The sequence below is a fragment of the Bactrocera latifrons genome, unplaced genomic scaffold (assembly GCF_001853355.1).
Source record: "Bactrocera latifrons isolate USDA-ARS-PBARC rearing strain unplaced genomic scaffold, ASM185335v1 scaffold_369, whole genome shotgun sequence".
NCBI lineage: Eukaryota > Metazoa > Arthropoda > Insecta > Diptera > Tephritidae > Bactrocera > Bactrocera latifrons.
Window position 1 is genome coordinate 190,752 of NW_017537011.1, and position 27,009 is coordinate 217,760.

Below are 27,009 nucleotides of genomic sequence, written 5' to 3' on the forward strand. Positions count from 1 at the left end.
GCGAACATGGAATCCAAATCCAAAATGAGTTTTTAATTACTTCCACAGTCAATCGCTCTCAAAAGCCAAAGTGCCAAGTTTGAGCAGACTTGCAGTGCTTTTAGGTACCTACATAAATCAAAGCAAGTTTAACAAACTCTCCATTTGGTTGAAATTTCTTTCCTTTTTAATCAATTTAAATCACTGTAACTTAACATGCGCAAACCTACTTAAGTGGGCACTTTCTAGGGTACGTCTGTGCTGCTTTGCATGAGCAATTTTTACATTACATGTAAAATTTGTACTTAAAGGAACATGCAGCTTTTTATAGCAAGCGTCACATATAATATATATGAAACCCTCGCACATAAATTTTTGAAAGTAAATGCGAATATGGAAGTTATGCAAGCCCCAAATAAGTTGGAAGCGCGTCGAAATTGAATTCGCAACTCAGATGCCAAGATAAGAAATATTTTTTACCAAAACTCAAGCGCAACGCATGCATTTGTATGTATATTTCGTTAAGTAACAAAAAAAGGGAGTGGCTGTTATACCCCAAAAACCTACAACTTTATTGTGAATAGTACCACTCATCCAGCTTGCAATGACAGCTACTAAAATTTCATTTACAATCAATGTTTTTACTGCATGCATTTGGTTATGTGAAAGTAATTTAAAATGTATTGATTTCCTAATTTTGCTGTCTATTTTCTTAGTACGAACTCCGTTTGGAAGCGTCGCGCAATCGCAAAACAAATTACACCACCGTCGTCATCAATGTACGCGACGTCAACGATAATCCACCGTCATTCGATCGTCAAACATATCGCACACAAATTACGGAAGAAGATGATCGTAATCTTCCTAAACGTATACTACAGGTATGAGGAATTACTAAAGCTTTTTATCTAAAATATAAAAATAAAATTTGGAAATGATGGTGGTATTTATATTTAACTTTTAAATAAATGGTATACTATATGATAATTTCATTTCGATKTTACAATGCTTTACGACGGCTTGTAAGTACCCCAATAATATAACAYATATTGACTATGCTGCTCTAACTAACAACGTTTTGAGCTTCTCTAAATTTTTGTGCGGTATTCGACAAACCATGTTCTCTAAGTCATTGACTTCATCTGGTCACAAGTTTTAACCTAAAAGTGGGTGGTGTATGATTTATTTCTAACATTTTATGTTATTTCTAACATGCTTTTATAATATAAGRAGTTGTAGTACTTTTAATAGCCGATATCAGTGGAAAAGGATAAGCATCCGAAAACATATATTTACACATTGTAAAATGACTGGCTCAAGGAAAATGGTTGAAAAATGTGCGCGGAAATGAAATCAATGATAATTTAAAATATTCACAGATAGCCGAACAGCTATACTACACTCGCCGTCACCAAAGATCAATTCCAACATAACAAACAAATGTAGAAGTGCTCTAAGCTTACTGGCATGTCAGTTCCACTTGTTCATAATTTGGCTTTCCGTTACAAGAGTATTTTCAACAATAAAAAGCAGACAAGTTAGCTAAGTAAGGAGTCACTCTAGACGAATCTGTGGCAGAGATAATACGGTGTACGCTAGAAAATATCAAAAGTTAGCTCAGTATACAATATAATTTGAATAAACAGCTTGTCCCKACAATAACGAGGCATTGGCCGTTTCGAGAATATAAGTTAAAAATAAAACACTCCAACAGATACCAAGCCCTGAATGTGTATCTACAAAACGCATAACGGAGGTAAGTAGTTTCATTGAAGGCACCAAATAGTCTAAACATAAAAATTAAACATACCTTAAAATAGCCAATAATATTACTTAACTACAAAAGTAGAGGCTTAAAAATTCGATTTTTTGGGAAGGTTTTTGGGATGGAGGGAGAAGAAATAATTGACTAAAGCGAAATGTTTGCGGCTTATAGTTCTATGTGTAAACAACATTCCTAAAGGAAAGCTTTAATATTCTGCCTTTGGGAAGCAATTGCCCGAAGCATCTCGCATGTGCATTTGTCGGACGGCGGGCAGGATGTAGGTCGCATTTTCTGTCGTAAACAAAAAATTGAAAGAGTTTGATATGTTTTAATAATTTATCTTCTAGCTAAACAAAAAAAATTCCAAAAAGTTGTAAGATTTTAAAATTTTTTATAAATTGAAAAGAATTTGTTTTTTTACCAAAACAATTCGACCTTATGTTGTTTAAGAATATGTTCAAACTTGACTTTTTTTAATTTTTTTAGTTTAAATAGAAGATAATTGAATGCCCAAGATAATAAACTTTGCCCCAACTCCATACGATGTTTGATTTTTTTCTATCCTGCCAATTAAGAAAAATCGTAAAAATTAAAAACCGAGAAATCAAAGTTTTCGCTTTTTGCCCTAAACACTCAGTCACTATTTCCCTTCTAGTTTCGAAAATATTGCGAATTCCCATCTTTAGCTTTGGGACATATTCTTAGATTATTTTTAAAGAGATCTAAGAGAAAAAAATCTAATTTTTTAAGCTTCTAAAGCATTCTCGCCCCTTAAGGGGTGATCACGTAGAGGTACTTTTGCAACAGTCTTTTTTGACAGAGCACACGTGGTAAAATTTACTTATGGAAAGAATGTGTTTTGCGCGCTTAGCCCCACTCAAGATCACAAGAATAGGCCGCGTATTAAACGCAACACTATCACCCATCTTGGGACTCASCATTCRTTATTGGATAATAATCGACCGAAAAGTCCAGATCCAGTACGCAGTTAAGAAATGAAAGCAGTCCTAACTGAGAGTGTACACCGTTTCGAAGCCGTCCACAGTAACTCGGACTGATGTATGGAATCACTTGAAATGCAGCTTGTGCAAGAACTGAAGCCGTTCGACCAAGCGACATGGTTTCGTTCTACAGGTTTTTTTAAAGTTCCAAGAAGATGCGTCGTTTTCGAGCCAAATTTTATTAAGCGATGAGGCTCATTTCTGTCTCAATGGGTATGTAAACCAGCAAAATTGCCGCATTTAGGTCGAAGAGCAACCTGAAGTGATTCAAGATCCTCCATTATATCCAGAAAAAAACTACGGCTTGGTGTTTATGAGCCCGTGTATATTTCTTCAAAATGATGCCGATGAGAACACAACCGCCAATTGCGCCTTGAAAACCAAGTATTTGAAGCCTGATATTGATATGGTTTCAACAAGACGGCTCACTTTCAACACATCGCATCAATCAAACGATWTATTATATTTCGGTGAGCAGCGAATTTCATGTTTTGGAACGGTCGATTGGCTTCCAAGATCGTGATATCACACTGTTAACTTTTTCCTTTGGGGATATGTAWAGCTTAAGGTCCATGCAGATAATCTCGCCTTGATTCAGGCGTTAGAGCAAAACATCGCGCRTGTCATTCGCCAGTTACSAGTCGAAATGTTYAAACGAGTCATCGAAAATTTTACGCAACGGATGGACGGATGTGTTGTAGCCGCGGCCAATATTTGAATGAGATAATCTTTAAAAATAAATATGAAATAATGTTCATTCGAATGATAATAAACATTCTTCAATAAATAATAATTGATTTGCTTTTTTYTAATTAGGGAACCTCAAAGTGGAACGTGAGCGAAAATAAAATATGCGATTTTTGTGCCACCAGCTCACGTCGATGTAAATTAATTCAGGATAGATTCACAATTGAAAAACTGTATTGATACAAATATCACTCTATATTTTTCCCGATTAGTTTTTGTTGTGACAAATATATGTCTTGTTGCGAGAGTATACAAATGCCATTTACACTTTTACGTTACCATTTACACGAAAACAGAAACACAAAATAAAGCCAGATTCCGCAGGGAATATTATAAAACCGTATTGATTATTTAATAATTCGCATGCCGATTCCATAAACCTTTTGTTTCATCACARGTTCGTAAACATATGGGCACACAAAGGTAAATGTGGCTGAAATATTGTTKAAATTAATGCAAAATTGCTGTCGTTGAATGCGAGTGATTGAGCTGTGAATTGCTGACTAACATTAAGCATTTACTTAAACCGCTAAGCTGCATAACCAAGTAGGAAAGCATTTCAGTGCACGCTTATGCACTCAGTGCGCATTCGCATTTCACAACGARCAACTGTACACATTTAAAACGCTCGAATAATGCCAAAACCATATGCRAATGTGGCGGCGCGCAGCAAATAAATGAATAACGCAATAAAAACTTAAAAATATCAATAGATATATTTTTTTTGTGTATATTTATACTCTCTCAACATGTTGCTATAGGGTATAATACTGTTTTTGTAACACCGCCCATATACAAGTGAAAATTGMGCTGCAGCAACGATTACTTCCCAAATATCACAATTTTAAATTCGAGAGTATAAAATTGCACCCAAACTTAGCCCTTCCTTACTTGCTTGTTTTTAGTTTAAGAGTTTATTTACATATATGCATGGCCGTTGGCGACGCAGGCGAAAAATCATTCGAAATGTGTGAAAATAGCTTTAAAAGCGATTTGATTTTCATTATTACTTTGTTTACAGCAAAAAAGTGCTCATAAAAAGTCCAAAAGTGTCCTTACATTTACGCCTGGCAAGTCCGTTAATGCTGGCGACGCATACGTGCAAATGCATGAGTATGTTCGTGTATACAGTTATAATTGTCGAGCATATGCAATGAAATGAAGTTAACAATACATTTTTGCTGTACGTTGCACGTTACGTGCCACATTGTCGTAGAAATAAAACAGATATTTTGTAACACATGCAGACGGTTTTTYGGGGAAGGATAATAAAGAAATATTCTCAGCGAAGGATTTTGCTGCGCACAAAAACCAGTGCTTGTAAAAACTATCATATTTTTTCAGTGCCAAACTCTTGCTTACTTATAAGTATTCAACATTTTGGGGCAACTTTTATCTTTATTTTAAAATTTGATATTTGCAATTAAATGTGYTTTTGTTTTTTGTTAATTTATATGGGCAATGCGTCAACTGATTGTAAAGGAAATACATGTGTAACAGACATTCACATGTAGGCAGCAATGCACATATGTATGAATATAGACTATGTGCCATTTATATAAATAGGCGTGTGGGTTAGGGTGCCCGTTATTTTCTAATTAAATTTCAGTTTATTACAGTTCATACCGTGCCTTAATCATTTTTAGTATTTTATATGGGATTTTTTGCTCTTTCGCAATAAATTTTTATATCGCCAAAAAAATTTATAATGATGTTTTTTTYTTCATAAAGACATTCCTTCAAATGCTATAGGCGGTACAAATTTTAAACCAAACAAAACAGGACACCATGTCGTATGAGCAACACCATTGCATACAAAACTTGTAGGAGAGAGAGTAGTCAGTACCTTTGGTTTATAACTTTAACTGAGTAGAACTGTAAGGAATATTTTTTGGAAACGGAAAATTTTGTATAAGAGTACCACTTTCTCAAGGTTTAAAAGTATCAAAAAACCAGATATTATTTACAGGGCACTCGAACTGTAACCAACTTCAGACCGTTCGCGCAGTTCTCGCATTGGAATCAGCTTTTTATAAATTAGCTGAATGACAGTTCGGAATATTGTTCACAAGTGTACAAAGGAGTTTTGCTAAAAGTGAACGCAAAAAAAAGTGATCAGCGATGGAACTCAAACGTAATAGTGTGATGGTTTTATATTTAACTGGYAAATCACAGCCAGCAATTGTGCGTGAGCTCAAACACCTTAATGTGAATAAAGCTTTTATTTATTCGCACCATCACTCGTTACAATGATACTGGTAGCATCGCAAAACGCCATGGAGGCAGTCATCAAAAGACGGCAACGTCACGTGAGATGGTTCGGAAAGTGAAGAAGCGACGAAGTGAGAACGAAGTGCCAATCAAATGGCTAAAGAATTGAAAATATCCGACCGCAGCATCCGCGCATATTCAAAACTGAGCTCAAGCCTTACAAGTTCCAAAAGACCCATGATCTCACACCGAAGCAGCAACAAGTAAGACTTGAGAGAGCGAAGCAGTTGCTTCTTGGCCGAAACCGGTCAAATTCCTAACATTGTGTTTTCTGACGAAAAAATGTTTCTAATTGAGGAATTCGTTAACTCTCAAAATGATATGGTTTACTTGACCGACCGTTCATAAGAGAATATAAGTCATCGGTTGGCCATTTGGAGGCAGCACCCGCCACAAATTATGGTTTGGGCCTCTGTCACCGCAGATGGGCGCTCTCCAATTGTTTTCATCGAGCCTGGCGTCAAAGTCAATGCGACATATTATCGGGAAAGGGTTCTGGAGGGCTTTGAAGCCATGGGAAAACGAACATTTCGATCGGAAACCATAGACGTTTCAACGAGACTCAGCACCGTCTCACAAAGCGCGAGTGAACCAAAAATGGTTGAAAAATAATGTTCCGAATTTCATTACGACCACATAATGGCTCTTGAATTCACCAGAACCGATTCCAATGGATTATTCGCTMTGGGCCATTTHGGAGAGCAAGGCGCGAAGTAAAAAATACGCTAGCCTCGAGATGCTGAAGACAGCCAATGTCCGTGAGGGGGCCAAAATACCGGCAAGTCACATTCGGGTAGATTGCGATTCGTTTTTTGACCGTATCAAGACCATAATTAAAGCAAAAGGTGATCATATCGAGCAAAAATGGATTGGTCTTGAATTTATGATTATTTCACACATTTTSTWCTTTAAAATAAAAACAAATATTTTTTCAAACMGAATTTATGGCGTTTTTAATTGGTTACACTTCGAGTGCCRGAGAAAAAACATGATTTAGGCATTGTTCAATTAAGAATAAAAAACTTGTTGACATTTGATCCTAGTTCTTAAAGCAAAAACTGGTGTTTTCAAATATAAAAAAAAAATTGGTAAATAATGACCACCCTATATCACACCATAAACACAATAATCATGTATCCACAATCGAACGAAACCGCAATAAATCGCGCTGGTATTTAATAAAAATCTCAGCCGACTTCTGCCATCATTTCCAAACAATGGCGAAGCGAATGAATGAACGGTAATTTATGTGTGTTAACCACTTTTTCTGTGTTTTGCTCTCCATTTCTCTTGGAATTAGGTTACTGCCACCGATGGCGACGTAGATAGGCCAATGAGTATTGTGTACTTTCTCACCGGCCAGGGCATYGACCCGGATAACACAGCAAATAGTAAATTCGATATAAATCGTACAACGGGTGATATTTTTGTACTAAAGGTAAGCTATTACTACAATAAAATTTAACTTTTTACAAGTATTACATAACGATGTATAAAGCAGGCACATTTTGATTAAATATGGAAAGCGAATTTACAGCTACGARCAATACTTGATATAGTAATTATAACTGCAATAAGGCATATTAAATCTTTATAAGCACAATGCGTTTATTATTTCAGGCAGGTCAAAAATTCGTGTCGTTTAAAATCACACTTTCCACAAATTTCGAGTTTTTTATTCACCATTGTTGATATATAATATGTACCAAATTGAACATATTGATTATCGCTACCTTTTAACTTCGGGCTATAATTTTTGTAACACGTTTTCGTTTTGCCTCACAATAAGTAACAGCTTATGGACTATTAASGCGTTTACTCATCTCATATGTTTCAATATTAAAATATATTAGTTAATGAACTTCACCAGCGGATTCTCTTTYCTGTGGGCATAATTTCGTAGATGTGGACGTTTTTGCAAGAACTTATTGACGCCCAAACGGGTTTTTGTAGACGAGCCGACAATGAGGGGAGATGAAGGGATCATGCCGCTGATGTTTGGGTAGACCGTTTTGTGTTCTTGTTCGTAACAATTTACTGTAATTCGTCACTCCTTTTCGTTGTGAAATATTTCCGTGATTGTTATTTTCGCTCGGTTAATGAAATTAATATTTATGTTATGTTAATAAATTTTAATTTTATTATTTTTTACATGCAACMTGCAATTATCAGGTCAATTGAAAAGTCCCSGGCGTACCATAGAATATTAAGATACAGCTTTTTGTCAAAATTCTCTCTTTTTTATTCAACATAGCTGCCCTCAAGGGTGACACACTGATTAAAGTGACCTTCCCACTTTTCGATTCCACCATTTTTGTAGTACAATTTGTCCTTTGCTTCAAAAAGTTTCTTAGTTTCGGCGATTCGAAGAAAATTTCTGAACAGCAAGCAATCTTTTTAGATTTTTTARCCGGAGATAGTCGCTAGGAGAGAATACGGTGGTTGCGGAAGCCATTCGAAGCCCAATTCATGAATTTCTGTCATCGTGTTCTCTAACTTGTAACACGGTGCGTTGTTTTAGTGAAACAATACTTTAATATTTTTTTTGTTTTCAATTCGGCCGCTGTTCGATGACTATGATTGAACTTCGCAGTGAAATGATGAAGTCATGTTCCATCCATGGACACATATCAACGTATCTTGGTTATCTTCAAACACTGCTTCGATCATCAGCTCGTCGTTGTTTTTGATCAAAAGTGAGCTCGCGAGGCACCAACAGATTATTTGTGAATGATATGATGTATACGTTCCATTGAACGTTAAACAACATCATTCCGTTGAAACAACATCATTTGGTCCTATGCGTCCACCGTCTTCAGTGCTTACTTCAACACGTCTAAACTTAGAATACTCAATGGCCCTTCCTCAGAGCTCATCTAATTTTCTAGACTAGGAGGAGCCATCAAAAATGCCATCTCATAATTTTTTATTAAGAATTTAAACTTTCTTGTAAGATATTTCAAAAACCTGATCAGTTTCACGTAATGCGTTAAAAAACTGCTGTATAAATCTGAATTTAATCTGAATTGAAATCAAAACAATCTTAACTCTAGAAACCGTTATGACACATCTCATAGATCAATATTTCTATATACAGTGGTGTATTTTTGCTTTACTTTGTTGTCTCAGAAATATATCAACCATGAAGTCTAGTCTTCCTACTTAGTAGACCTAATGGAAAGTTAATCATGTCGAAATAGTTATACCGAAACGATGCATTTTACTCCCTTGGCTCACCTTGAATAAAGAATTAAAATACTACTCGCAAGGGCGTACTTTAAGGTCGTGAAAATGTGCTTTTTGAATCTGCGTTTTTAAAAAAAGAACAAAAATTTCGCAATTCAATCTCGCATCTTTAAGCGATAGAACTATAGTACTTTCTAGTTTTGTCAAATATCCTGAAGTTGACCGAAAAGAGCTATTACTTTAAAGTGTGATGTACGACTCCACATTGTTTATTAGCTCTACACAAGTTTCACCCATCACATATGCATTTATGTGGTCGATGTGCACATGGTGCACGGTGTATGGCATTATCGAAAGAGAGGATTCAACTCCTTCCTTGGTATCACACTTGATCTTATTAATGAATACAAGTTAAATTAGCACTACAACCGTTAAAAGAAGATCCTTGAAGGATTAAGCACAACGTTTTCCTTTTCCTCTAGAGGACAAGGGGTCAAAGGTTCTTTGATCAACAGCTGTAACTGCGAAATCTATACAATCACCGACTGATCAAGAGAAGAAAYATGAATTGGAGCAGACTTGTTTTGAAGTAATCTATACGCAGAGGTTGGCTTTAAATGATGACTACTATTCAGTCTTTCAAGCAAGTCTATAAACCTTCTGGTGGATCGAGAAGAGGCAATGAAGAATATATAATATGTTACGCCAATATTAAATCTGACTGYGTTAGGTTATGCAAGCAGGCAATAACTAGACTTRGTAGGTAACTTAGTTAATATCATCTGAGACACAGAGTAAAAATAATCATGTCTGTTCACCAAATCCACTGAGTTGCTGTATAAAGCTTAAWTTAGTTACCACACGGGAGAATAATRGGCCTACTTATAGCTAATCTAAGTTTGCGGTGTGAAGTTCCCGCTAAGTTCTTAAATCAGTATCGATTCTGTTCGCTTTCAYAAAAGTGAAGGTCGTAGAGCACTATTTCTTCTTCTTCAAATATTTAAAAGCCAAATATCAACAGCACATTTTTTGCATATCGCAATTTTCCAAAAAAAAAATTCCATTATTAATAATCCATGTTTTATCGTTTTTACATTGGCAAATTCTTTGTTAATTCGCCGTGAATGTTTGCCAAATAATGCAGCAAATTCAGCTTTAACAAAACTTGTGGGGGGGAAATCGAGCAAAAATGTGGCTTAAATCAAATATGCCGACATAAGCAAGGAGATAGGATGAAAGGAGGGCGTACAACTTTAATTAAAACTCAAAAGACATGTTTTTTTTTCTCGAATAAATAAWTTGTTAACCAAGATATTTGAGGCACCCTAGTAAATCCAATAAATACGGTACATGTATAATTAAATAGTGATCCAATGTCGACTAAACTGGGGCAAATATCCAAATGTGCCCGTGCATATGTACTACATATGTATGAGTGACTGTGTGTACATGTGTTCCTGCTAAATTAAAAAGTTTGTCATGCTGACTGAACATATCGCATTACCAGCGAAATGCTCGCGCTCACATACCAGGCAAATATGTATGCGAACTGGTTTGTGGGCGTGTTGACAACTGTCCCCATTGAAATTTTGATAGCCCGTGCATATGTAAACGTGTTTATAATTTGTTAGTTGTTTTGGGCTTTCTCTTACGCAACGCATTGCAGTCACATCTTGATGTGCGCGTTTTCATTTGAAAATTTCACTTGTGACGTTATGGCGATTTCTGCCAAACGTGATGTTGACAAGCGGAATTTTAATATTGGAAAATTCCGAAGTTTTCAGCATTTGGCGCCCGATACAAAAGCGWAGGGGATCGAGCCAAAAAACATGAAGTTTGATGCAGTAGCAGTTTTAAAGCATACACACGTACACATGTCAGTGTGTGGAGGCATCGGAGCATCGGAGCATATGAGTAATATTCATACATTGCTGAGTATATGAGGATATGGAAAGTCAAGCGAATATTTGCCTGTCCGTCTACTATTTAAAATTATTTTTTAAACCACCGCTTTTTGAAATGAAACAGATATTTTAGTGCTGGATTTCTATTTTCATTTAAGAAACTCAGACTTTCGTTGAATTGAGCATTTTTTAGCTTTTTATAATTATTCTATATTTTAGTCTGCAAATATTCATTGTTCTCTGTGTTCGCAGTGTCTGGCGTCCGAGTTTCGTCGGTCTTGCCGTATTCCTAATTGTAATAACTAGGCCAGGGCACGTCAACGCAATTGAAAAGTGGGCGCRAGTTAATATCGGTTTAAAGTGCTTTTTGGCTTTTAGAGCTTTGCGAGTATTTAGTATTTTYGCTACTCATCAACCATGGCTGTCAACAGTGACCTCGTCTCAGCTGAATGACAAGCAATAAGTAATATGCAGTACAATTGAGAAAAGTGGTTGACAGACCGCAATATCCGTTGAAATTGTTTATAACAATCTATCATTTTACGAGCTCTTAGCTGCAGACGTTGCAATATGTTGACTGSATTCATTATATTATTACTCTTACCGGCCTGCGGGAATAATAGGTCGCGAACTTAGCATTACAATTTTTTATTGAAAAAATAAATAAATAAATAAAAATCTTACAAGTTCTTAAAGCCTTCACCCTAAGTTTACATAGTTTACTAAGTTTATATTGATTGATATGCTAATTCTATTTTGCACATTTTTTACTCAAACACAACACAGCCACTCGATCGTGACCAACCACATGGTAGACCGCAATGGCGATTTACAGTCTTCGCACAAGACGAAGGTGGCGAAGGATTGGTGGGCTATGCCGATATTCAGGTGAATCTGAAGGATATCAACGACAACGCGCCACAATTCCCGCAAGGAATTTACTTTGGTAATATAACAGAAAACGGTACCGCCGGGTTGCCAGTTATGACAATGTCAGCCGTTGATTACGACGATCCCAACGAGGGCACCAATGCCAAACTAATATATTCAATTGAGAAAAATGTGATTGAGGAGGAGACTGGCGCGGCGATATTCGAAATAGAACCGGAAACGGGCGTTATAAAGACTGCGGTGTGYTGTTTGGATCGCGAACGCACACCCGACTACTCCATACAGGTGGTTGCGATGGACGGCGGTGGCTTAAAAGGTATATTCACGATTGCTGCACTCATTTTAAATCATTATTTTACTACGTGACCTAATTAATGTTTGTATATAAATTTATTTGTTACCACAGGCACTGGCACTGCATCGATACGGGTTAAGGATTTGAATGATATGCCACCGCAATTCACGAAAGACGAATGGTTCACAGAGGTGGACGAAACTAACGGTACAGCCATACCCGATGCGCCAATACTTACAGTGACCGTGCAAGATGAAGACGAAACCAATTCGTTTCAGTACAAAGTGGTGCCGAACAGCGGCTTTGGCGCTGAGAAATTCGCTATGGTGCGGAATGTTGATGGTACTGGTTCCTTGAAAATCACACAGCCGCTCGACTATGAGGATCCGCTGCAAAGCAGTGGCTTCCGATTTCGCATACAAGTCAACGATATGGGCGACGACAGTGACAATGATAAATATCACGTGGCGTACTCATGGGTGGTGGTCAAATTGCGCGACATCAATGACAACGAGCCGCACTTTGAGCGCGATCATATCGAAGTGGCCGTATACGAGGACACTAAAGTCGGTACAATACTTGAACAGTTCCGCGCATCGGATGCTGATCAAGGCGGGCACAGTAGAGTAACGTATCGCATTGTGCGAGCCTCAAATAAGAAACGTCAATTCRCCATCAGTACGAAAGGTGCAGTCAGCGTGCAGCGACCGTTGGATCGCGAAGAAACTGATCGGCATTTTGTACAACTACTAGCTATCGATGATGGTAGTACGCCGCGTACAGCCACTGCTACATTAACCGTTATAGTGAAGGATGTTAATGACAATGCGCCGGTTTTCGCGAGGGATTATCGGCCTGTATTGCCGGAGAATGTGTCGCCGCGAAAAATTATTGAAATTGCAGCGAAAGATGCCGACGATCGAGCTCGTGGCAACGGTGGACCGTTCACTTTTCGGCTGGATCCTCTTGCCAGTGATTTGATACGTTCGAGCTTCAAAGTGGAGCATGACCGACGTGAGTATTAAATATTGATATTAATATAATAAGAAATTAACATAAAAATAAAGATTGGAGTTGGGACTTTGCCTGACTTTGACTGTAAAAAATTTTAACCACAAATGTGCGGGTTCGCAATGAAATCGGGGCCTAGGCCTTTAAGTAGTATCCTGATTAAGAGATTTGTTATTTAAGCGTCTACTTGTATAATAGTTTCAGCTAATAGATACTAATATTCACTTACGAAAAGTACGTCCACAAGCTCCATGTAGGGACTAGGTCAAGGATTCTTCGGATTATTCATCACTTAATTCTTGCCAAAGACTTGCTGATACTATGATTGAGATAACTGGTCCATTTCGATTGCTTGTGAAAGTTTTTATAGCAMACTATCAGAGTCCAGGTTGAAGGCGATGGTTTACCAAAGGTAAAAAATGATTAAGTTCGATCAATCGAATAACGGCTTTACTACCCCCGAATTATCTACGATGACCTACTTTTGGTGTAGACTCCCATATTAATTATACACAATATTATTCCATGTCTTTGTCTAAAATAAATAAAAAAATATTACATTCCTCTTTTTTTCAACTTTTATAGAATTAGGATATAATTTTTGGAATTTTGAAAGTAGAACTGTTGTAAGCTATTCAGGAGTTTTTAAACTTCAGCATTTTAAACATAATTCCAAATAAATATTAAAGTTAAAACCGCTCATAGAAGCGAATTTTTATTTCCACTTGAATTCGAGTAATTAGGGTAATTATATCACCATCACTTCTGCGCCAGATAGAAWACTCCGCTTTAGGCGTTTACTTACGTTGATTGTACCGACCCAAATATATTTATGTTTCTTTTTCTCTTTCTCCACAAATTACTTTTTTTCAACCCAACAAAAACAACGATCGAATGTCCTCAACAACGACTGGAAAATCAACAAACAATTCAACCAAACTAAACGAATGCGCTACTCAAACGCAAATCCACTTAAATATGTCTGACAATCAACCAAATTAACCATGGCTACCCGCGCAAACACCAATTTGCGCCATCGTGCCCCCAACTTCGTGCCTTCCAACCCTTCGCCGAAAAAAACCCGCAGGCGGCGACAATAGCAATGGCATAGCAATTGTTTCGTCACTGCGTCCCTTTGATCGGGAACAGCAAAAGTCCTACCTCATACCAATTGAGATAAAGGACAACGGTACACCACCCATGACGGGCACCAGCACTCTAACTGTCATTATTGGCGATGTGAATGATAATAAAATGCTGCCGGGCAGCAAGGAAGTTGTTGTCTACAATTACCAAGGACAATCGCATGATACGCAAATAGGGCGCGTATACGTACACGATCTAGACGATTGGGACGTGCCGGACAAAAAGTACTACTGGGAAGCGCAAGAGCATCAGCGCTTCAAATTGGATACGGACACGGGCATCGTTATGATGCGCGCGGGCACACGTCGTGGTCGCTATCAACTGCGYTTCAAAGTTTACGATCGAGAGCAGGGACAGGTGGATGTGCCGGCGAACATGACTGTGATAGTGCGCGACATCACACATGAGGCGGTCCAACAGGCGGGGTCTATGCGCTTGGCTGGTATAAGTGATGAGGACTTCGTACGCGTGTGGGACTATACACAGCATAAACTACAACGGTCCAAACTTGAGCGGTTTCGCGGGAAACTAGCAGAATTGCTATACACGGATCGTGATTATGTCGACGTGTTTAGTGTGCAGTTGAAGTCGGAGCATCCGTTGGTGACGGACGTACATTTTGCGGCGCGTTCACCTACCCAGCAGCCATACTTTAAGGCAGTGCGTCTGAATGGCGTGGTGCTTATGCATCGCGAAGAGGTCGAGAAAGAGGTGGGTATTAACATCACCATGGTCGGCATTGACGAGTGCTTGTTCGAGCGACGACACTGTGAAGGTTCCTGTACAAATCATGTGGAGATACACAACCGTACGCCGTACACGGTAAGTGTTAATAAAACTGCGTTGGTTGGAGTGCGTCTTAACACGAGCGCTGAATGTGTTTGCAAGGCGCGCACTTTCAGTCGTGAAGAGACCTGTCGTACACATCACTGCTACAATGGTGGTCGTTGCGTGGATACCCGCAGTGGACCCAGGTGTGTCGCCTGTCCAGTAGGCTATAATGGGCCGCGCTGCCAGCAGACGACACGCAGTTTTCGAGGCAATGGCTGGGCTTGGTATCCAGCACTGCAATTGTGCGAGCAGTCGCATCTCAGTCTCGAATTTATAACAAAAGAAGCGGATGGTCTTATACTATACAACGGACCAATAGTACCACCCAAACAGGACGAATACCTGCTGCGCGATTTCATTGCCATTGAGCTGGAGCAGGGTTATCCACGCCTACTCATCGACTTTGGCTCAGGCACATTGGAGTTGAGAGTGAAAACCAAAAAGACGCTAGACGATGGCGTTTGGCATCGTTTAGACGTCTTTTGGGATAGCGAAAATGTGCGTATGGTTATCGATTTCTGCCGCAGTGCTGAAGTATTTGAAATGGAAGATGGATCGGCGCCCGAGTTCGATGACAATTCCTGCCAGGCACGTGGTCTAATACCACCCTTTAGCGAAGCACTGAATCTAAATGTACCTCTGCAACTTGGTGGCATCTACCGGCAACACTTCGATCAAACACTKTATCACTGGCAATATGCATTTACGTCGAAGGGCTTCGACGGTTGCATACGCAATCTGATACACAATTCGGAGCACTACGAYCTAGCATTTCCTGCGCTGGCACGAAACAGCTATCCCGCCTGYCCGCAAACGGATGAAGTTTGCTTGAAAACCGAACACACAGCGCGTTGTTGGGAACAAGGAAATTGTGTGGCCAGCCTAGTACAAGCCAAATGCTACTGTCGACCTGGCTGGACGGGTCTGTCCTGTAATTTTCCCACCATACCTACCACATTTAAACCGCAGAGTTATGTCAAATTTGCGCTGAGCTTCGAGCCGGATCGTTTCAGCACACAGCTACAATTACGCTTCCGTACACGCGAACAACAAGGCGAACTATTCAGAGTTAGCGATCAGCACCATCGTGAATATGCCATACTTGAACTCAGCCGCGGCCACCTGCAGTTRCGGTTCAACCTAAACTCCTTGCGCGCCGAGGAAAAACGTTTACAATTGAATGCCATCGCTGTCAACGATGGTCAATGGCATGTGGTGCGTTTTAATCGCTATGGCTCGGCAGCTATGCTGGAACTGGATGGTGGCGAGGGTCGACGTTACAATGAAACTTATAATTTTGCCGGCCATCAGTGGCTCTCCATTGACAAACAGGAGGGTGTGTATGCGGGTGGCAAAGCGGAGTACACCGGCTTGAAAACATTCGAAGTACAATCGGATTTTCAAAGAAGCTGCCTGGACGATATTAGGTGAGTGCATATGAAATGTCCATTTAATTTATGGGCGGAGCATTGTTGCTTAGTAGAAGTTGAAAAATAGGCCGGTGAGTTCTTCATCCACTTAGAGTTAAACAAATTTCTTTATTACTCAAAGAAAACATATTTTTCACTAATTTCTTGCTTTAAAATATATGTTAAACATATTTTTCCACTTTTCGGTACTCTCTTTGCTACCTTGTTAGATTGGATGGCAAACACTTGCCGCTGCCACCTTCAATAAATGGCACACAATGGGGTCAGGCGACGATGGCGCGCAATCTGGAGCGTAACTGCCCATCAAATCGACCGTGTTCAAATGTAATCTGCCCAGATCCGTTTGATTGYGTCGACCTGTGGAATGAATACGAATGCACGTAAGTACGAAAACGTCCGTTTGCATGTAAATTTATTCATGACATAACTATAAACCGTTAGACGAAAGATTTACATTAAAATATATGTTTTGGGCAAAGATAAGTGCATGAGTTTGTTAAACAAAGTGCTTTCTGCACTTTATTAAATCGACAAGTAGTTATGAATAAGCCGAAACATTGTGTCCAAATCACCAGTTTAGGTATTCTTCTCGGTAAGAAAATTACACGAATGACTAACTAATGAGGCATTAAATTTAAAATTGACTACACAATCACTTGGTTGCTTACTCAATTGGCAAATCTGATAATTTTGTTTAAAGAGAAAAATTACAATAAATATCCTTACGCCTTACATATTAAGTTGAAGATTCTTCAAAAACATTGGACATCTAAAATTGAAGCCATGTTTTCGCACCAAAAATAGCAGCGAACAAGAATATATATTTTCGGTTTCAGTGTATTTTCACTTTGTACCCGTTTTCTCTAATCAAGCTTGAGAATTGTTCCCGGCTACAGCTCAGGTTTTATATATACAAGATTAAACTTATAACTGAAATTAAAGTGACAACACTTTCTGTTATATAGTTGCAGTGAAGGACGCATCATGTCCGCTGACACGAAAGGCTGCGTCGACCGGAACGAATGTCTCGACTTGCCTTGTCTAAATGGCGCCACATGTATAAATCTYGAGCCGCGCCTCCGTTACCGTTGTATCTGTGCTGAAGGATATTGGGGCGAAAATTGCGAGTTGATGCAAGAAAGTCAACGTCTCAAGCTGAGCATGGGTGCGCTGGGAGCGATCTTCATATGCCTCGTTATCATATTGAGTGAGTATATTTTTATTTAAACAATTTCAATTAAAAAAAAAAWATTTAAATGCTAAGTAAATACTATACTTTTGGGTAAYTCAGTATTTTTTCTAATAAAGTAGGTAGTCGCTATCGGTAAATTTATTGCTCTGTGTTTAGTTAATTTATATCTTTTTTGTTGGTTCACCCTGGTATTGTTGATATACTCACTTGCATCTTTCACTTTCGAATGTGGAATATAAGAACAAATGCCCACTTTTCCGAAAAACGGAACTAACTGTATTTAAGCATTAACAATAAATATTTATATTATAACTTTTATTTATTAATTCTTTTGTAATTTTTATTTTTTATTGTATTAGTCATAAGATTCAATTAATATTAAAATTTTTAGTTGCGATTATTCTGCAAACATCACAAACGGAACGGAATCTTAGGATTGTGATACCTAAGACTCCGTTCCGTTGCTTTTATTAGCACACGTACCGACGGTGAAAGCYTTGAGATGACGGATAAATCGMAAARGATACCCATTCSGAACWGACTAATCCTTTTSYACYGGTTGTGGGTGGTGGRATTGTTGGTGKGTAGTGTGGTTGGTTATTGGTATGATGTGTGGTTGTAGTTGTATTTGATGGATGATACGTTGTGTTGCATTGGGTCGTGTAATGTTGTGGTATGATGTATGTGAGTTGTGTGCGATTAGTGCAGCGGGGAGGATGTGGGATTGGAATTTTGATTTTCTATATCCTTATTTACAATCCTCGATCATGGACGCGGATTCATTCATATTCATTGATATATAAAACTATATACGAAATTTACACAACTTGATGCATAGTTCTTTAATAGCATCTCGTCATCTCAGTATTGAAATAGCAATAATCGGAACACAATCGTGCAAAATTCCATTTTGCATCCATTTACCTCGTTCTACTTTACAATAAACATGTATGTACTAATAATWATGTTTAGTAAATGTGGCAACATTTAACTAAGCCCTGTTACGGCACTTAGTTCTTCTTTACTTGTTTTTGCATAAGACAACCGCATTTTTATACGCTGAACAGGTTTCCACAAAGTAACCGAAAGAGTCAGGCATCCACAAGGCAGCGCTAAAGACCATATAAATATATATACRAGTGATCAGCATTACGAGCTGGGCCAATTTAGTTACATTCGTCGGTCAGTCCTGTCTGTATATAAGCGAAATARTCCCTCAGTTTTTGTAATATCACCATAGCATATAGCTGCCATACAAAGAGATCAGAATCAACTTGTTTATTATCGCAAAGCAATGCCACAATACTTGAACCAAATATAGACATCAGATCACGGAATATAAAGGAATTTCCATGCAAGAACTCAATATTCTTRTATGGAAACTTWTTTTAATTGTGATGGGTATTATWAATGATCAGGATGACGAGACGAGGTGACTGTGTGTCTGTCCGTRTGAGCTGTATTTTGAATAAAATTTACGATACCTTGATGAAACTTGATACACGTGTTCSTTGGATCGGACCACTGCCCCGCTCACAAAACGCCATTAATAGAAAATGTATAACTAAGCATTAATTTAAGTCATAGAACTGTAGTTTGGCACTGGTCRCAGTGCAATAATAAGTTTATTGTACATATCTCCCAAAACCAAAATCGCTTAGTGCGAGTATTATCAGCACTCCCACTGACAGTGTGAAAATGAAATTGAACGCTCACTTGCCATATAACGGAACAGTTAAAATCTACTAAAAGTGCGATAAACCTATAACTAAATATGCCARAGCAATTAAATTTTATTCCGTTGATGGTGTGAGAAAGTTTWAGGGAGCCGGGGTAAAAGYTGRACGATGGGCGTGGCACCGCGCCCTTTAAGGTAAAAACACATTTTTATGAATAAACCAACACTGCTCAAGCCTCTAGGCACTGAATATGTGGATGAAGTGCTTATAGTTGACTTTTTACTGAAAACATCGGTCAATGTGTGAAATATGTATTTGAAATTCAAAGAAAGTCCTTTCCTGATAGTAGTATATGTGTGTGCCAAAAATGAGTTGAAACGGGTAAATACTTCCCTTAGCCCCCATTTATTTAATATACAGATTTTTGAACTTCAARGTGACTTTATATCGCATTCATCAGCCAATATGCGTGTTTTTCCTTTAACCTTGCATAGAATGAATAAAAATCGAGTGAAAATTGGCACTTGAATTCACATAACTAACAAGCCTGAAGGTATTTCGCTGGCTTTAATACTTTCAAGTTACAAGAGTCTGAAATGTCCGGCTATACCCGAACTTAGCTCTTCGCGACTTGTTTTATTTCACCTAAATTATAAATTTTTTAARCGAGTAGCTACTGATATAATCTATATATTATACATAATCATATAAGGGCTAGGAAAACTGCGGAGTTTTAAACGTTTTTGCCTGCCTTTTAGTGGATTGACTAAGCATACGCTACTTTGTGAACATGTTTTGCACTAACCGTAGCWATGATTCGTAAAACATATACACTAGTATCATTTATATTTTTTACCAGATGTGCTATTGATTCCATGTAAGTTGTTGACCATAATTTTTACAGTTAWTTTAATGAAAGCTATAATTTATTTTTATTGATACTAACAAGTCCACATAAATGATTACTTAAAAAGTAATTAAATTGTCTATCAATATATTTTAATTKGTTAGAATCTAATTATAATTTTTTTATGATTACAAATATTTTAATTAACTCAATTTTTTAAAATTATCCTCAAATATTCAAATCGAACCTTAAAATCAGTAAATAATTTGACATCGGTACATTGCACAAGTTGAATGGTAATTGTGAGTATCGTTATGTCAGTGATTGACATATACAACTACGTACATATACACGCCATAACCGCACCGTAACTCTGTCCCTTTTTGCACCACAAATTCGTGCACTGCCGGTTATAATTCGCCAAAGTTTAAAGCTAATTACACTTGGTGGTAGTTTTAATTGCCAATCCGCAAAATTACGGGCAAACCACAGGGCTCACTTTAAACGAGTTGGCTCGCATTAGTCAAGGAGGAAGGTTGACAAATAAAATGTATTGTACATCCTCAATATGAAGTGCGAAAGTCATTAGCGAATATCTACGTGCGTGCCACGCTCTTGGTCAAGTTGAATTAAGCAATATTTGTACTTAAAATAAAGCAAACAATCAACGCGGTTTATACTAGCAAATAGCATGAGCTGTGTTTATAAAATTAATTGCTGGAAAATGTTAAAAATTGCCATCATAAATTATTTGATGGTTTTACTATAGGCCGCCCATCGCTTCATGCCTTTGTTGTTACGATTACAGAATCTATGGTGTGGTGTTGGAGCAAATCGTACGAAAGAAGTGTTAAGGAAAAGAAAAATCTTCAACTTTTATCTGATGGTGGCAAAAAACCGACACGGAATAAAATGACAAAGAATTGGGGTGGTGCCAACAAATGGCATCAAATAATATGACTCCGCMAAAGCAATCTCAATTGATGTTTACAAAAGACCATGCGACCAGCAGTGGGGTGAAATGAAAAGTAAAATTATTAAAAATGATAAAGACACTTCCTTTGTTAAACATAATTTMATAGTTAAATAAAACTATAGTTAATACAAATTTAACAATTGAATGGTATTTACATATACAAATATATATATTGTATATACGAGAGTACCAAACATAGAACGCACCATCTGTTCAAGTCAATTAYTTTACGACTAAGCACGCCTGAGTATAGCTCCATTTATCCTAGTGAATAGCGAATATCGAGAATTTGATTTAGAAAATCCACTTTATGAGTCTCTATACGCTCCTCTGGAAAGAATAGAACAGCAATCATTTTACAAAATGCCCAAAAGGTCAAAACAGCAAAGCAAAGCAAAGGAATAACTAACCAGTTTACTTCACCAAGCCAATAAAGTACTTACCAAAGGTGCTAAAAAATATTCCGCGATTATCGAACCGATCGATGTTGTACAATTTTCAAAAATTTATAGAATTATCTAAGATTTTCAAAACAATTTTTAAAAATCAATATTGCTGAATACACTATATAATAACACGATCTATGGAAAAACTTATTCACATTTTGCTTCCCAGAACACACTGTGCCGCCTAGCAATTGGGCGGATTTTGACATAAAAGTTATAAAAGTAAAATAGAAAATATAGAAAACAAGAGACTAGACACAAAAAGCGTCAACAGTAAGCAAATACATAAATCCATAAGACAAGTAAACCAGATGCACGAAGATAGCGAAATCGGCAAACAACACTAAACACCATTCGCGCTTAATGCAGCTAATTAAATGACCAAGCAACAAAATGAGAATGTATTGCCATGCTAAGAATATACTCCATATACATATATACCATTTCTGTGCTTAACTGCCAAAAATGATTGCAGAAGGTACAAGACTTAATTTCAATTGCATTAAGGAAATGATGACAAGTAACTACAACAAATGAACTCAAAATTGAACGCAAATACAACTGGCTTGAAGCAAAGCCAACTGGCATAATAAAAAATACAAGAATACCATAATTATGTAACTTCATCAACATTAATGCTGATTACATGCGATAAAATAATACGTCAATTGCTTGCTTGCTACTCGATTAGGACACAGAAGGTTGCACGGAAGTTTTGTTATTTAACGAAAGCTCAAATATCCAAAGGCGGTAGGAAAAGCTGGTTCAACTATTGCAAAGTTTGTATCATTAATGGAATTCAAAGTTTAGCTGGGGAGTATAGTTGGTCATATTACTTGAAGTACCACCGGTGGAGGTTAAATATTTATTTTCYTCCCTTCAGAAACTTTCCATTTTTATAATTCCTTTGTACACTACATTTAGGTGCAGRTGAAAATTCTGAAATATGTGTAATATTGGGTTTTCCAATAGAGATGATATAATTTCTAACTGTCGTTTCGGCCATCTTTAATATGTCATGATGTGTAATTTTTTCCTTTGCATTCAATAATGTTAACAATTTCATCATGGAAAGATACAACTTATTCAATTTTATAATGGAAATAATAGTAAATAATCAAGAAAGTCATAAATCTCCAACGGCACTAACAATCTTAATAATAGATTAAATGTAATCTAAACATTGTATTGCGAGGTCTGCAAAGTGGCTTTCGCGGCGTTTATAACMTCCCTACTCAATTAAAATTTCTGCCTAGCGAGATGAATTGCAAATAATTGAGTTAACTTTTTTTTTAAATTTTTGTGATTCCAAATGGTTCAATTAAAAATAATTTCCAAAGTTCTAATCGCAAATACCGGATTAAAAAAAATTTTAGTTCGAATGAAATAATAAAAAAATTTACGAGTAAGAAAGCAGAAAGTAGCTTCGGCTACAGCTGACCATTTTATGCGCTCGCAAGGCTCAAAGCCAAGAAAATTATATCAGGTGTTGAAAAAAACAAAAAAGTTTTGAAAGAATTTAACAGTTATTATTCAACGAAGTCGTGAAAAGATTGCWATCATACATATATGGTATCGTATTAACTTATATTAAAGGTCAGAGACACTTTTAGTCTTTTCACTACATTTTGCTTCATACCGAGATATTGGTATTATCATTAACCTGGTTAAGTCATAAWCATTAAAATATTTCATATATTGACCAAYATAAATGTGTTAGAGTCAGTCTAGATAAACGTAAGTTATTATTTTGGGTGTATTTGACACATATTATTTCTGAAAAATAGTGGTGAACTTACTTTCACAAAACTATCGCACAGAGCTATTGCTTTTTTCGGTAAAAAGTCACAACAAACATAAGCATTTCATATATCGGAGAGTAGCGATTGAAAATGCGTGAAGCAGCTGAGTTGATAACATCTTTTCCAAACTATCAGCCTTGGAAGGACTAGAATTTTCAGAACCTTTAAAGGATATAGATATCCTRCCCCAACCGCCTGAAAGCCAGTAATTTTCTATGATAATGTTTTAACGCTTTATCATCCAACAATTGTATGAAGTTGAGACCTTAGAAAAAAGTGTCTTCCAATGATATTGAATTCCTTCTTTCCTAAAAGTGAAATATGTTCACGATCACGTCAGAGCGGAACTACTGCGTGTTTTAGCTAGTTGACCGGTATGGCCGCCACTATGCCGGTGCAAAAGGAAAAGGTCCCAAAAAGTAAGAAGTCGCACGGGAAGTGCTTAATGGTTAGAATGTGATTTTTGGTCAAATAATGGGCATTCGAATGTAGGGTTCTGAGCAATTTTTGTCGTCAGTCAATTTGTGCAGAACAAACTGTGCACACGCCTTTCGTAAATTCAAATGTTCGGTCAAAATGCTATAAATTGATGTTGAATTTCAATGATGATTTCTTCTGATTTTTGATGAATTCACACACAGTATCGATTGAACTTCCGGTGATCACGGATTTTGATAGGCCCCCATGTTGATTGTCATTTATGTCCTCACGACCATTTTGACAACGTCGAAACCACTTGTGCACTCTGCTACGGGATAGGCAATCATCGCCATAAACTTGTTTCATCAATTGAAACGCTTCGGTAAGAGTTTAACCAATTAAAAAAAAATTAATGTTGGCTCTTTCTTCGAAGCTCATTTTCGCACCGATAACACAAATATGCTCACACTTAAAACGCCATAACTTCACTTCGAATCAATGAAATGTCATGAAATTCTCACTGGGCAATCGATAAAGATAGCAAATTCTTACGCACTAGTCGACATATGCCACCAGGGGGGTGCCTGTTTACTTCGAAACGCACCTTGTAGACATGCTGTGAACTCGTAGATGTCTTCAACAGCACAGTTTGTAGCAGTATATTTGGTCCATTTTTCTCTAATGGGAAACAATCTATTGTTTTAATCTCCAGTTTTACCAATACTCGCTCATGCACTTCTTTAGATTAATTTATGCTACAAATGTTACTAATAAGTTGTTTTCAAACTGTTGTATTTTGTGGTAGAAAATATTTTAAGCAAATTCGAAAATTAAATTATCTTTGCATCACATTGTGTTTATTTGCTGGCGGCACAAACTGACCAAGCTATACACCCCTCTTGCAAAACTTTATATCACCATTGGGTGTCCAGTCCGCTACTTCAAGCAGAGATGTAACTTGAAACTTTAACCAACCTKGGAAGATATTTCGAGGAGAAAGTGAGAAGGGGCGTAGACCTACTTGCAGTAAAATCAAGTTGTAGCAGACAATCTGRAAAATGACAAACGGCAAAGTTTCTGACTTCGACCAAGTAAGTGTTGAAGCCACACCGCTGCATGTACACAAAAGTACTGAAGTACGCTTGTATGCACACATGTAGTAAGTAGCGGAAGAAGCATAGAAGTGAAAGGAAGCAACTCCTTTTCGTGCATCTTTCCCCACCAATATATGCATTTTCTCCAACAACTTCCTTCCTTTAATATTTAGTCACTCTCTCCCTTTTTGCTGCACAAATTTTTGCTGTCCCTGACTTATWTTGTAAGCTCCTTATAAACACTTTTAAGTACTGCTGGAAAAATAACCACCCTTACCGCTTAATAAAGCTCCACTTACATAATAATTACACTGTGAGAAGAAAAGTTTTGCGACAAGCAGGTGGCGACAAACACTTAAATGGCGGAGGCGACTTTTGGCAACTAATTGCATGTGGAAAGTTAAGTTCGAACAAAAGCCTTAGTCTAAAGTTTTACACAATAGACTGCCAATGCAAGTACGTAGGTTACTAATCAATAGCTTTCTCTCTGTATAAATTTAGAGAACCCCCGCTAACGTAAGCCTAATACAAAGAACAAGAAACTTASGTTAAAAGTGATTACGTTTTATACAAGAGAAATAATGCTTCGTCTAGCGTGGGCACATTTGATTTTGTTAATTAAATTTCAGTGTAAGACAACAACAATTTCATGAGTAAGTTTGACTAATCTTATTTCTAATTGTTTGTTTGTGATATTCGCCTATCAATGGTCACAAGTTTAAGATTTAACGAACGATTGATTAACAGATGCTGCATATTGATACGTTTTAAATTTTAAAATAGTTTATAGGCTCAAGCGACTAGTTCCTATTCGCTGACAAATCGTCGTATTTAGAGAAATTTTTTAATGGAAGACAAATTGTACTGCCAAAATTATAYTGAAAAGTTCGTACACTTGTCAAAATAATGTCATAATTGTTTCTATAAATCGACATGAACAGCCCCTCTGGATCATGATCAGTGTTTTCCTGCTGATTTTCTGGAAGACGAATTAAATTTAAAGATAAAAGGATTCGCATGRTTTTATTGACTACTCTTCCTCCACTCTTTCACAAAATACCGGAAYAAAGTTTTAATACACTCCTTTGACATAAAATGTATAGTTACAAAAAATTAATAAAAATTCGCAATTCAAGCAAAAAATTTTTCTAGTGTCAATAAATATAAGCTGTAGCACTAATAACAGCTTGAAAATTTTTACAAGCTGAAAACTAAAGCTTGTGGAAAGAAAATTATTTTTGCGAGTGAAGTTATAAAACTTTGCTTCGCTTACTTACAGAACTTTAAAATTTGGCAAATGTTTTGACACGAATTTTAAGCAATTAATGAATGAACTATTAATCACTGTGACAATGGCCGAAATGCAACACTGCTTTTTTAACTTCGTTCTATTGTCCACAACTGTAAACTTCACYTTCACCGCGGCTACCTACAAAAAATTGTTATGTAAAAACTTGAACGCAAGACTTGTTAGCAGTACCACCTCTCTTTCTCTTAGAATTCAATAGAAAAAGAAACCCAAGAGCAAAACGGTGTAATTTTTACTTGTAGGCGGGTTTGGAGAAAAATTTTAATTCGCGAAATTAACAAGATAATTGAGGTGATAAAAACTATTTTTATTTTCAATTATCAAGTCTAGTTATTGGTCAATTTGTATRACAGCKATATGCTATTGCAATTCGACTTGAGCAATTTCTTCAGAAATATCAATTTAGTTTTACACAATAACCTAATAAAATAAATTTCTTTAAAATATCTCGCTAAATGGATTTTTTTTTCATAAAATCGTTTGCTTCCGATCGTACAGTCAGTACAGCAGCCATATGCTAAAGTCGGATRTAGGTGGTTCTAACAAATGATCAGCTTTTTGGATAGAAAAGGACGTGTGCGAAGTTACAGGTCGGTACCTCAAARACTGTGGGATTATTTCGCATATATATCACAAATAGTCGGACAGTGCTAAATAGACTCAGCTGATGTTAYAAACMTYATGACAAACTTAATACATCCCGTACCGGGTATAAAAATCAGACAGCATGACGAAAAAAATTTTATTCCATAAGTGTATGTCGGCGAAGAATAAAGTATATGTATAA

The 27,009-nt window shown here is 37.1% G+C and overlaps 1 protein-coding gene across 2 annotated transcripts in view; it reads left to right on the forward strand.

Annotated features, from left to right (window-relative positions):
• Positions 1–27,009, forward strand: part of LOC108971932 (putative neural-cadherin 2) — a 157,951-nt gene that overhangs the window by 126,986 nt on the left and 3,956 nt on the right. For both annotated transcript variants that reach the window (XM_018938287.1, XM_018938288.1), the window contains exons 4-10: positions 696–860; positions 7,064–7,201; positions 11,640–12,060; positions 12,151–13,053; positions 14,138–16,454; positions 16,667–16,837; positions 17,423–17,664. In XM_018938287.1, coding sequence (XP_018793832.1) covers positions 696–860; positions 7,064–7,201; positions 11,640–12,060; positions 12,151–13,053; positions 14,138–16,454; positions 16,667–16,837; positions 17,423–17,664 — 4,357 coding nt within the window. The remainder of the gene's footprint in view (positions 1–695; positions 861–7,063; positions 7,202–11,639; positions 12,061–12,150; positions 13,054–14,137; positions 16,455–16,666; positions 16,838–17,422; positions 17,665–27,009) is intronic.